Source organism: Grampus griseus (genome assembly GCF_964374135.1).
Source record: "Grampus griseus genome assembly, chromosome: 8".
Lineage (NCBI taxonomy): Eukaryota > Metazoa > Chordata > Mammalia > Artiodactyla > Delphinidae > Grampus > Grampus griseus.
The window spans coordinates 12494999-12508988 of NC_139002.1; the positions used below are offsets into that span (position 1 = coordinate 12494999).

Consider the following 13990-nt stretch of genomic DNA (forward strand, 5'->3'; position numbering starts at 1 on the left):
TTGCTACAAGTTAAGAATGTTGCCTATAGCCTGAAATATATAGGATAGCCCATTCTCACGGGCTCTGACCATTAAAAGTACAACACTTTTCATTCATATAGAGATTAAAAAGTTGCAGAACAGAGAATAACATTTGTCTTGTTGGAGGTTTACAGGAACATCGTGACCTGACCTGACCTGACCTACTTGGACAGCTGCAAGAACAAATGACTCCCACACCAAGAAGTTTGCAACAAGCAGCCGCACCCCTCCCCTTTTAATATAAAAGAAGCTTGAATTCTAACTCAAGTAAGATGGTTCTTTGGGACTCCAGTCCACCATCTTCTCAGTCTGCTGGCCTTCCAAATAAAGCTGTTGTTGTCCCAACAACTTTTCTCTCGATTTACTGACCTGTTGTACAGTGAGCGGTACGAGCTTGGTCTCAGTAACACAATTGGAAGGCTACTACTATAATAACACAGGTAAGAGATTAGCAAGGCCTGAACTAAAATGATGCTAAGAAGTAGTAAGATTCTATATATTTTTGAAAGCAGAATTGAAAACAAGAACAAATGGACTAGACGTGGAGTGTGGGAGAAAGAAATCAGGGATGATGCCCAACCCTTAATCCTGAGCAACTGGAAAAATGGAGAGACTGAGAAAAATGTGCAGAGCAGGAGATCAGGTGGGGAGGGGAAGGGGCCAGGGAAAGGTAAAGGAGGGACCAAAAGTTCAGTTTGGGACACATTAGGTTTAAACATCCAGGTGGAGCTGTCAAGGAGGTATCTGGAAATACTAGTCTGGAATTTAGGGGCAGATCAGAGCTGAAGGTATAAATTTGGCAATTATTTGAAATCAAAAGGCATGGGAACGCACAGGACTGGATGAAAGTACCTAGGGGATGAGTATAGAAGAGAAGAGGTGTAAGTACCAAATCCTGGGATAACTGAATTTTTAGAGGTTAGGAACGTGAGGAGGCTCCAGCAGAGGAAATATATCTCTAGCTTAGTCCAGACGGCAAGCTTCTTGAGAGCAGACACTACTTCTTTTACCTTACCTTCAGCTTCTGGCTCTAAACCTCTTAGTCCATAGTAGGTATTCAGTAAATAAACTGTCCTTTGAAACCCAGCTATTAGAATCTAGAGTTATTTCCTAGAAGGTCTCCTGGTAAAATATGAGAATTCAATGACTGAAATATGACCAACCCAGTGAGGACATCTTTTCAACCACCTGCAGCACAAACTGAACTGATTTTGAAATAGCACACCACTGCTACACAAGCCATGAAGAGAAAAGGCACAGATGAAGGCTCTAAAAGAAAGAGTCTATTGATTGGAAAAGCAAACACTATGATGCTTAAAGGCCAAGAATCATGAAACAGAGATTTTTCGTCTCCTATTCCTTCATAAAGTAAATAAACATGAAACATATGGGCGATTCCTCACTTTGTGTGTGTGTGTGTTTGTCCATTATCACCATAAACAGCTACAGTAGAGAAGCTAAACTTCCAGCTCCACCTGACAGTAGAAGGCAATAAGATGATAACTGAGCGCCTGTAAGGAATCATAACACTCTTAATGTCTCCTGTCAGTCCTCTAAACATTTTATTCCGTTCATCAAAAAAAGTTGAAGTCATACAGGTAACTGGAGCTTGTATTTTATTCTGAGATAGAAAAACAGAACATGTAAATTTCTGGATCATCTTTAAAGTCTTCTGTTGCCAAAATGACTAATCACATGGAAACAGATGTGTCTGAATAATTCAACTGACTCACCAAATAACTTTGCTACCATAAAGGACACTAAACTGATTATAAAGGCTTTTTATTCATGCCCTCAAAAGACATTTTGGTTAATTTTTCTTACTTAAGTCTAAGTTGAGCAGAGGTATTTGGTGTTTAATGACACAAGACAGGAAAATGAGAGAAGGAGAAGCTCAGGGAACCTAACAACTAGGGAAGGATGCTGCAGAAGTTAGAATTTATAGGAAAATCAAGTTAAACACTGACTTTAAAAACCCATGGTCAAATGAAAGGAAATTTTTTTCCTCAAAATGAATGGATACCTCAATCCCTCCAAGGACACTAAAGCTCAAATGTGACTCTGTATGAAACACTGAACTATCCAGGCAGTCAAGTCTTCACCTTTTACTAACTATGCACTGTGCTATTCACTGTTCAATGGCATTTTGGAGAGAAATTATGCATAAAACTTGGAGGACAATTTAAAGGTATGGTAAGTATGGTACTAATACCCTGTTTATATATCACTCTTAATTCATAATGAATGTATTTTAGTATAAATTCCTCTGTGCTTATTCATTTCATCTCACACCAGCATGAATGCTATTATAGTTCTTTTTTTTTTTTTTTTTTTTGCGGTATGCGGGCCTCTCACTGTTGTGGCCTCTCCCGTTGCAGAGCACAGGCTCCGGACGCGCAGGCTCAGTGGCCATGGCTCACGGGCCCAGCCGCTCCGCGGCACGTGGGATCTTCCCGGACCGGGGCACGAACCCGTGTCCCCTGCATTGGCAGGCGGACTCTCAACCACTACGCCACCAGGGAAGCCCTATAGTTCTTTTTAACGTGCCTAACACAGTCCCTGGCACATCACAATGGCTCAAAAAACATTCCACCAGGAGACTTACAAGAAAACTACTAGGGAACATGTACTATAGTGGGTATATGTCAGCTGCGGCTGTCCACCATCTGAATGCCCTTCTGATTTGAGGGAAACCCAAGACAGATGAGAGGCAGAAACCACTTCCCACTACAGAAACTAAAGAGGAGTAGATATTCTCTTTCTCCATTCCCTGGAAGTTAGAACATGGGAAGGTGACATAAACCTGTCTAACTATAGCTGGAATTTTAGATATTAAGATGTAATGCAAGGACATAAGGTCTGACAGAGATTATTCACAGAAGATGGAGAAGAGTCAAGCATTCAGACACACGGCTGCAGATGTCTGAGGGCAATGAAGTTGAGCAGCCTGCTGATGACTGTGCAGTAACCAGTGTAAGAAGCCTACAGCTTACATAGTGAGGTCTACAGAAAATCTTGGCTGTGCCTTGCTTCCCCTCAATCCTGCCCAAGCCTAATTCTCTGATCTTGTCAATTCTGTGTGCTACATAGTATTCATTATTCTTTTACTAAATTCCTATCCTACTTAAATTGGCCAGAGTTGATTTCTGTTGTGTGCACTGGTACTAGGGAGTAGATTACTGGCAATAGTACCTCAGGTAATCAAGGGCAATTTGGGATTGGTTTCTGGCCTAGTAGAGGCCAGTGAATATCATATTAGTTTTCATAGAAGGGACTCTGCAAGTCCTTGACATGGAGTGGTGAAATAAGTAATTATCACTTGAGTTCACATGAAATGCTCTAGGAGATTGAGAGAGTGCTGTCAAGAATAAAGCAACATGAAGGGAATGAAGAATTCAAGACTATGGGCATCTGCTATTCTAAGCGCACAAGGCAGCTTACATAAAGGGAATATTAAGGTCGAGTTCCTATAAACTAGGCTTCAGGCACAGACTGAAACCGAGGTACTTTTAAGAAAAGGGTCTTTTCTCTCTTACAACAACAGAGCTGAGGTAGCTATGAAAACAAATACACAAGGTTTGATGCTCTAGGTTGCTGAATTAGAGGTCAGTTAAACTTGCATCCATATTGGGACTATTCCATGAAAGCTGGAGCATTGATTGGAGAGAGAGAGACAGAGAGAACAAATTGGAATGGCAGTGTAAGGGAGGATTCTGAGGACTTGGGAATATCCTGAATCACTAAACCTCACTGAGGCCCCCCTTGCTAGCTGGGTCCAGTGTGACTGTTCCTCTTCTGCTTGAAAAGGCAGTAAAATCCCTTTGCTTGAAGGAATTACCTTGCAAGCGTAAACGAATTCCCCATTTGCCTCATCCTTCCACATACGTACTCTACTGCACTACCATCAGATCACAGCATGGTCTGTGGGGTGAATTACAAAAATATCAAAACATTTACAAGACTTTGGTCACTTATATGGACAAGCATATAGGAAATAAGTACAGGGAATATAGGAAATGAGTGTAACCAAGGAAAGAAAAGCAATTCTAGATCCAGCTGATTTTGCATAGGTATATTACCAAAGGTTCTGAATTCAAAAATCTAGCCTCAGTGGCTAGCTTCAGTGGCTTAGAATCATTTAGAGTGGTTCTAAATATTTGTCTAGTTGACTGATTGGAAACTGGACTCAGTGGTGGTCTATGCTAAAGGAAGTTGAGATGTCACAAATTATTTGAGATAATGTGGAAGGAGGAATTCAAAAACTTCAGGACAGGGGCTTCCCTGGTAGTGCAGTGGTTGAGAGTCCGCCTGCTGACGCAGGGGACACGGGTTCGTGCCCCGGTCCGGGAGGATCCCACATGCCGCGGAGCGGCTGGGCCCGTGAGCCACGGCCGCTGAGCCTGCGCGTCTGGAGCCTGTGCTCCGCAACGGGAGAGGCCACAACAGTGAGAGGCCCACGTACCGCAAAAAACAAACAAACAAACAAAAACTTCAGGACACATGAATGATGGAAATTATTGTCACCCATGTTACCCCTTTACCCATTTCCATCTATGGACCCTACAAGGACTCAGAGACATTTCCTTCTCTAAGGCCTTGAAAAATACATTAGGGCTTCCCTGGTGGCTCAGTGGTTAAGAATCCGCCTGCCAGTGCAGGGGACACAGGTTCAAGCCCTGGTCTGGGAGGATCCCACATGTCACGGAGCAACTAAGCCTGTGGGTCACAACTACTGAGCCTGCAAGCCACAACTACTCAGCCCGCATGCCACAATTACTGAAGCCAATGTGCCTAGAGCCCATGCTCTGCTACAAGAGAAGTCACCGCAATGAGAAGCCCACGCAGCGCAACTAAGAGTAGCCCCCGCTTGCCACAGCTAGAGAAAGCCCGCGCACAGCAACGAAGACCCAACACAGCCAAAAATAAAATAAATTAAAAAACAATAATAATAAATAAATAAATTTATTTTTAAAAAAGAAAAATACATTAGTGAGTAGAACACTCACATCTTTGGAAAACATTCTACAGGCCAGGGATGCTGGTAGGAGACACTAAAATCAGGTTGTCCATTTCAATTTCAAGAAGGAAGGAAGAGAAGATTGGTTCAAGATGGCGGAGTAGAAGGACGTGGCCTCACCCCCTCTTGCAAGAGCACCAGAATCACAACTAACTGCTGAACAATCATCGACAGGAAGACACTGGAACTCACCAAAAGATACCCCACATCCAAACACAATGGAGAAGCCACAGTGAGATGGTAGGAGGGGTGCAATCACAATAAAATCAAATCCCATAACTGCTGGGTGGGTGACTCACAAACTGGAGAACACTTATACCACAGAAGTCCACCCACTGGAGTGAAGGTTCTGAGCCCCATGTCAGGCTTCCAAACCTGGGGGTCCGGCAACAGGAGGAGGAATTCCTAGAGAATCAGACTTTGAAGGCTAGCGGGATTTGATTGCAGGACTTTGACAGGACTGGGGAAAACAGAGAGTCCACTCTTGGAGGGCACACACAAAGTAGTGTGCACATCGGAACCCAGGGGAAGGAGCAGTGACCCCAGGGGAACCAGACTTAACTGCTAGTGTTAGAGGGTCTCTGGCAGAGGTGGGGGGTGGCTCTGTCTTACCGTGAGGACAAGGACACTGGCAGCAGAAGTTCTGGGAAGTACTCCTTGGTGTGAGCCCTCCCAGAGTCCGCCATTAGCCTCACCAAACAGCCCGGGTAGGCTCCAATGTTGGGTCACCTCAGGCCAAACAACCAGCAGGGAGGGAACCCAGCCCCACCCATCAGAAGTCAAGAGGATTAAAGTTTTACTGAGCTCTGCCCATCACCAGTCCCTCCCATCAGGAAACTTGCACAAGCCTCTTAGATAGCCTCATCCACCAGAGGGCAGAGAGCAGAAGCAAGAAGAACTAAAATCCTGCAGCCTGTGGAACAAAAACCACATTCACAGAAAGACAGATAAGATGAAAAGGCAGAGGGCTATGCACCAGATGAAGGAACAAGATAAAACCCCAGAGAAACAACTAAATGAAGTGGAGATAGGCAACCTTCCAGAAAACGAATTCAGAATACTGATAGTGAAGATCATCCAGGACCTTGAAAAAAGATTGGAAGCAAAGATCAAGAAGATGCAAGAAATGTTTAAAAAGACCTAGAAGAATTAAAGAACAAACAAACAGAGATGAACAACACAAGAACCTACAACCAAGATTACTCTACCAGGCAAGGATCTCATTCAGATTCCATGGAGAAATCAAAAGCTTTACAGATAAGCAAAAGCTAAGAGAATTCAGCACCACCAAACCAGCTCTACAACAAATGCTAAAGGAACTTCTCTAAGTGGGGAACACAAGAGAAGAAAAGGACCTACAAAAACAAGCCCAAAACAATTAAGAAAATGGTCATAGGAACATACATATCGATAATTACCTCAAATGTGAATGGATTAAATGCTCCAACCAAAAGACACAGGCTTCAGGCTTCCCTGGTGGCGCAGTGTTTGAGAGTCCGCCTGCTGATGCAGGGGACACGGGTTCGTGCCCCGGTCCGGGAAGATCCCACATGCCGCGGAGCAGCTGGGCCCATGAGCCGTGGCCGCTGAGCCTGCGCATCCACAGCCTGTGCTCCACACGGGAGAGGCCACAACAGTGAGACGCCCGTGTACCGAAAAAAAAAAATAAAGACACAGGCTTGCTGAATGGATACAAAAACAAGACCCGTATATATTCTGTCTACAAGAGACCCACTTCAGACCTAGGGACACATACAGACTGAAAGTGAGGGGATGGAAAAAGATATTCCATGCAGATAGAAATCAAAAGAAAGCTGGAGTAGCAATACTCATATCAGATAAAATAGACTTCAAGATAAAGAATGTGACAAGAGGGCTTCCCTGGTGGCACAGTGGTTGAGAGTCCACCTGCCGATGCAGGGGACACAGGTTCGTGCCCCAGTCCGGGAGGATCCCATATGCCGCGGAGCGGCTGGGCCCATGAGCCATGGCTGCTGAGCCTGCGCGTCTGGAGCCTGTGCTCCGCAACAGGACAGGCCACAGCAGTGAGGGGCCTGCGGACTGCGAAAAAAAAAAAAAAAAAGAATGTTACAAGAGACAAGGAAGGACACTACATAATGATCAAGGGATCAATCCAAGAAGAAGATATAACAATTAAAAATATATATGCACCCAACATAGGAGTACCTCAATACATAAGGCAAATGCTAACAGCTATAAAAGAGGAAATAGACAGTAACACAATAATAGTGAGGGACTTTAACAACTCACTTACACCAATGGACAGATCGTCCAAACAGAAAATTAATAAGGAAACACAAGCTTTAAATGACACAACAGACCAGATAGACTTAATTGATATTTATAGGACATTCCATCTAAAAATAGCAGATTACACTTTCTTCTCAAGTGTGCACGGAACATTTTCCAGTATAGATCACATCCTGGGTCACAAATCAAACACAGTAAATTTAAGAAAACTGAAATCATATCAAGCATCTTTTCTGACCACAATGCTATGAGATTAGAAATCAATTACTGGGAAAAAAACGTAAAAAACCCAAACACATGGAGGCTAAACAATACGTTACTAAATAACCAAGAGATCACTGAAGAAATCAAAGAGGAAATCAAAAAATACCTAGAGACAAATGACAATGAAAACACAACAATCCAAAACCTATGGGATGCAGCAAAAGCAGTTCTAAGAGGGAAGTTTATAGCTATACAAGCCTACCTCAAGAAAGAAGAAAAATCTCAAATAAACAATCTAACCTTACACCTAAAGGAACTAGAGAAAGAAGAACAAACAAAACCCAAAGTTAGCCGAAGGAAGGAAATCATCAAGATCAGAGCAAAAATAAATGAAATACAAACAAAGAAAACATTAGCAAAGATCAATAAAATTAAAAGCTGTCTCTGAGAAGATAAACAAAATTGATAAACCATTAGCCAGACTCATCAAGAAAAAGAGGGAGAGGACTCAAATCAATAAAATTAGAAATGAAAAAGGAGAAGTTACAAAAGACATTGCAGAAATACAAAGCATCCTAAGTGACTACTACAAGCAACTATATGCCAATAAAATAGACAACCTGGAAGAAATGGACAAATTCTTAGAAAGGTATAACCTTCCAAGACTGAACCAGGAAGAAACAGAAAACATGAACAGACCAATCACAAGTAATGAAATTGAAACTGTGATTAAAAATCTTCCAACAAATGAAAGTCCAGGCCCAGATGGCTTCACAGGTGAATTCTATCAAACATTTAGAGAAGAGTTAACCACTCATTCTTCTCAAACTCTTCCAAAAAATTTCAGAGGAAGGAACACTCCTAAACTCATTCTATGGAGCCACCAGCACCCTGACACCAAAACCAAACAAAGATACTACAAAAAAAGAAAATTACAGACCAATATCACTGATGAATATAGATGCAAAAATCCTCAACAAAATACTAGCAAATAGAATCCAACAACACATTAAAAGGATCATACACCATGAGCAAGTGGGATATATCCCAGGGATGCAAGGATTCTTCAATATACGCAAATCAATCAATGTGATACACCATATTAACAAACTGAAGAAGAAAAACCATATGATCATCTCAATAGATGCAGAAGAAGCTTCTCAGAAAATTCAACACCCATTTATGAAAAAAATTCTCCAGAAAGTGGGCATAGAGGGAACCTACCTCAACATAATAAAGGCCATATATGACAAACCCACAGCAAACATCATTCTCCATGGTGAAAAACTGAAAGCATTTCCTCTAAGATCAGGTACAAGACAAGGATGTCCACTCTCACCACTATTATTCAACATAGTTTTGGATGTCCTAGCCGTGGCAATCAGAGAAGAAAAAAAAATAAAAGGAATACAAATTGGAAAAGAAGAAGTAAAACTGTCACTGTTTGCAGATGACATGATGCTATACATAGAGCATCCTAAAGATGCCACCAGAAAACTACTAGAGCTAATCAATGAATTTAGTAAAGTTGCAGGGTACAAAATCAATGCACAGAAATCTCTTGCATTCCTATATACTAATGATGAAAAATCTGAAAGAGAAATTAAGGAAACACTCCCATTTACCACTGCAACAAAAAGAATAAAATACTTAGGAGTAAACCTACCTAGGGAGACAGAAAACCTGTGTGCAGAAAACTATAAGACACTGATGAAAGAAATTAAAGATGATACCAACAGATGGAGAGACATACCATGTTCTTGGATTGGAAGAATCAACATTGTGAAAATGACTATACTACCCAAAGCAATCTACAGATTCAATGCAACCCCTAATAAGTTACCAATGGCATTTTTTACAGAACTAGAACAAAAAAATCTTAAAATTTGTATGAAGACACAAAAGACCCCAAATAGGCAAAGCAGTCTTGAGGGAAAAAAGCAGAGCTGGAGGAATCAGACTCCCTGACTTCAGACTATACCACAAAGCTACAGTAAACAAGAAAATATGGTACTGGCACAGAAACAGAACTATAGATCAATGGAACAAGATAGAAAGCCCAGAGATAAATCCATGCACCTATGTTCAACTAATCTATGACAAAGGAGGCAAGGATATACAATGGAGAAAGGAGAGTCTCTTCAATAAGCGGTTCTGGGAAAACTGGACAGCTACATGTAAAAGAATGAAATTAGAACACTCCCTAACACCATACAGAAAAATAAACTCAAAATGGATTAGAGACCTAAATGTATGACCGGACACTATAAAACTCTTATAGGAAAACATAGGAAGAACACTCTTTGACATAAATCACAGCAAGATCTTTTTTGATCCACCTCTTAGAGTAATAGAAATAAAAACAAAAATAAACAAATGGGACCTAATGAAACTTAAAAGCTTTTGCACAGCAAAGGAAACCATAAACAAGACGAAAAGAAACCCCTCAGAATGGGAGAAAATATTTGCAAACGAATCAATGGACAAAGGATTAATCTCCAAAATATATAAGCAGCTCGTGTAGCTCAATATTAAAAAAACAAACAACCCAATCCAAATATGGGGAGAAGACCTAAATAGACATTTCTCTAAAGAAGACATACAGATGGCCAAGAAGCACGTGAAAAGCTACTCAACATCACTAATTATTAGAGATGCAAATCAAAACTCACACCAGTTAGAAAGGGCATCATGAGAAAAGCTACAAACAACAAATGCTGGAGAGGGTGTGGAGAAAAGGGAACCCTCTTGCACTGTTGGTGGGAATGTAAATTGATACAGCCACTATGGAGAACAGTATGGAGGTTCCTTAAAAAACTAAAAATGGAGGTACCATATGACCTAGGAATCCCACTACTGGGCATATACCCAGAGAAAGCCATAATTCAAAAAGACACATGCAGCCCAATGTTCACTGCAGCACTATTTACAATAGCCAGGTCATGGAAGCAACCTAAATGCCCATCGACAGATGAATGGATAAAGAAGATGTGGTACATACATACAATGGAATATTACTCAGGCATAAAAAGGAACGAAATTGGGTCATTTGTAGAGATGTGGATGGATCTAGAGACTGTCATACAGAGTGAAGCAAGTCAGAAAGAGAAAAACAAATACCGTATATTAATGCATATATGTGGAACATAGAAAAATGGTACAGATGAACTGGTTTGCAGGGCAGAAATTGAGACACAGATGTAGAGAACAAATGTATGGACACCAAGGGGGGAAAGTGGCAGGGGGTGTGGGTGGTGGTGGGATGAATTGGGAGATTGGGATTGACATGTATACACTGATGTGTATAAAATGGATAACTAATAAGAATAAAAAAAAATTAAAAACAAAAGAAGGAAGGAAGAGACCAAGCAGTGGCCTCTAACTACTAGTGAGTGAGAAAGGAGGCATAATTACATAAATAGGCAGCAAGGCCAGAGTGGTAAGTAAAATAGCTTGACTGTATAAATCTTTGGCAGTAGCTAATTGCTCACAGTCTATGTAGATTAGAATAGGTTATCTCATTTCAGGGAGAGAGAAATGTGTTTTCATTTATACAAGGAATTTATTAGGATAGGTAAGAATAATTTTTAATATATAACTATAGGGAAAGTCAGAAGTGTCGGACTATAGTAGACATTCTTTTTGCTGAGTTGTTCCTATTTGAGGGGAAGTCCCAAGATCAGGGGAAGCAAGATTCTACCTCTCACTGCAGAAGCCAAAGTGGAGAAGATAATCTGTCTTCCCTATCTCTTGGGAGACAGAGTGTGGGCAAATGCCTTAAACATACCCAATCAATTGGTCAGATGCATAGTTTTGACACTTAGGGAATGAAGCAAAGGTCAGTGAAAGATTATATTCAGCACTTATCGGGAAATCAAAAATCCATGACATGGCTGCAAGTGTTCAGTGGTTAAGTCCAGCGCTGCAGTACCAACAGAAATATATAAAGAAGACTGTAAGTCGAAACTTTGGCTATCCTTGCCTCCCTTGGTTCCTGTCTAAACCAGGTTCTCTAGCCCACCTAGCAATTCTTTTAGTTTCTCAATATCTCTCCAGTAAAGTCCTCCCCTGATTAAAGATGATTTCTATAACATGCATTCAAGCACACTGACTACTACAGAGGCATAAATGTGCTTTAGGATAATTATGCCATCAGGGACAGAAACAATTTACTGCCTATGTATATACTACTTCCTGTAGCAGACTGGAAGATAAATAAACCATAATGACAGACATATGCTCAAAACCAGAATATTTACTTCTTCTATTAATATGTTAGATTGAATCAAATGAAAACTATAGTTATCAGACCATTTTTTTTTAACCCCAAAAAATTTTCATGTGGTTTAACCTAACATTTCTGGGTTGTGTTAAAAAGGCAGTCATATCTCTCCCTACCTAGCTGTTCTTAGCTAATTTTAAAAGGTTAGCTTCAAAATCCTTACTTAATTTGTCTAATATTTTTAAACGCTTAAGCTTTAAAATTCTACTGATAATAGCAGATAGTTTTACACAGCACTGGTTGAGTCTTATAGAATGGTGACCCCCTTAAAGTCTATAAATAATAGAGAACTTTGGGAAAAAATAATGTTCAGTAAGAATGAATTAGAATCACAGAAATTTGTAACCAGAAGGACAAAAGAAATTTATAACCAGAGTGTGATTTGACTCACATTTAGTCCTAACTTGCACCTTGTTGGTTTGAAATTCCTCCTGCCGAATGGGATTTCGTATTATTCTTAAAGTCATTAAGAAAAGAATATAAATTTGGGGGTAACTGATTCTAGTTTCCAACACCCAGAAACCTGTTTGCGGTTTTTTTCCCCTTATATTTACATATATCATATCTGCTACATTTTCTTTTACATTTACAGAATATTAAAGGTAGTTTCTCACCAAACAATACATATTTACTTTTCATATACTTAAAGGTACTAATTTAGGCCTCAGCATTTCTATTCCTACTCAACCATCCTAATTCCTTTAATATTTCCTCAGGAGTCTATTTTCTAGTGCCTTTCTCATATTCTCTAAACCTCGGGCACATTTGTCAAATCTTCCAAACTGCAGAACATATTATATCTTAAAAGCGGATGCAATGTGAAAGAAGAAACCAGTTTTGGGGATGGGTGAAAATGTGCTCCTGGAGAAGAGGATCAAAAAGGAATTGATGATAAGGAACATGGAGTGGGAACTACTAGAAGTAGTCAAATACGTACTTACCCAACCATTCTTAATACAAGTGCAAGGCTAGAAGAAATACACTGTGGAAAATGAGATAAAGCAGGTTTGTTTTTTGCGTTTCTTCCTTTATTTTTTAACCTATCACCAAAGTTCTCTAAGAGAGTCCAACAACAGATGATTAGATTTTGCTCTGAATCAATAGTTCCTAGGTCGCCGCAATACTTGCTCACGTGTTGCTGAGCTGACAGGGGATTTTTACCTGAATGGCACTTCTTCCTGTGGAACATCCACATAGTAACGAATAAAAAATCTCTCAGAATCTTCTCGCTCACCATCAGTGACAACACTGCCATTAAGTTTGGAAACCGATGGCAATCTATAAATAAAAAGCAAAAGAGACATAATAAACATATTGAGACTTAGAAATAAAATGATTGGTTTGAGGCCCAGTCTTATTACCTTGAAAGGACTCCTTTGATGTAGCTCTGCTTGTGTACAACCACCAGCATGAACTAACGTGGTATAAAATAAAAGGACCAAAAATATCTAAAGTTTCATTTTTGATGTGACGCCTGACCTTTTATAACCATACCTCACCTTTCAAAATAAGATCCTAGGCAGCACGGTCCAACCTAAGTATCGTGCAAGCCACACACGTAATTTTAAATTCTCTAGTAGCCATATTTTCAAAGGTAAAAATAAAACAGATAAGATTCATTTTAATAGTATATTATATTTAACCCAATATATCCAGGATACAATCATTTCAATCTATAATCAATACTAAAAAAATAGCTAAGATACTTAAATGTTCTTAATACTTAAATGTTCTTTTTTTTATATAAAGTGTTTGAAATCCAGTGTGTCTTTTTCACTTACGGCACCTTTCAATTCAGACTAGCCATGATTTCAAGTGCTCAAAAGTCCCCCATGGCTGATGGTACCATACTGGACAGCACAGGTCTACAAAGCAGTCAGTACAGGTTGGTCATATAGTTCAGGAATTCATTTATTATATTTACAAAAGAACTGTGTAAAGAAAATAAACTACAAGGCCTGTAAGACTTACTCTTCGTAGAAGAAAAGTATGCTGAAATTTATTTCTTCAGTGGGATATTACTGTGTATGTTAACAACTGGAAAGCAGTAAAGATTTGGTAGGTATTAGTTGGTCAGAAAGATCAAAGTGGTTTATAGAACCACTCTTCTTTAGGGAACCTTAAAGCCTACTGTTCCCCTGTCAAAACTACTATGTATAGTACACGAGAGAACAAATCAAAACTCCGTGGCCCTT

At 40.1% G+C, this 13990-nt stretch overlaps 1 protein-coding gene across 1 annotated transcript in view; it reads right to left on the reverse strand.

The window, feature by feature from the left end:
• TBCEL (tubulin folding cofactor E like) overlaps positions 1-13990 on the reverse strand; it is a 79272-nt gene that overhangs the window by 30216 nt on the left and 35066 nt on the right. The window contains exon 7 of the mRNA XM_082661006.1: positions 12957-13073. Within this exon, the coding sequence (XP_082517132.1) occupies positions 12957-13073 (117 nt within the window). The remainder of the gene's footprint in view (positions 1-12956; positions 13074-13990) is intronic.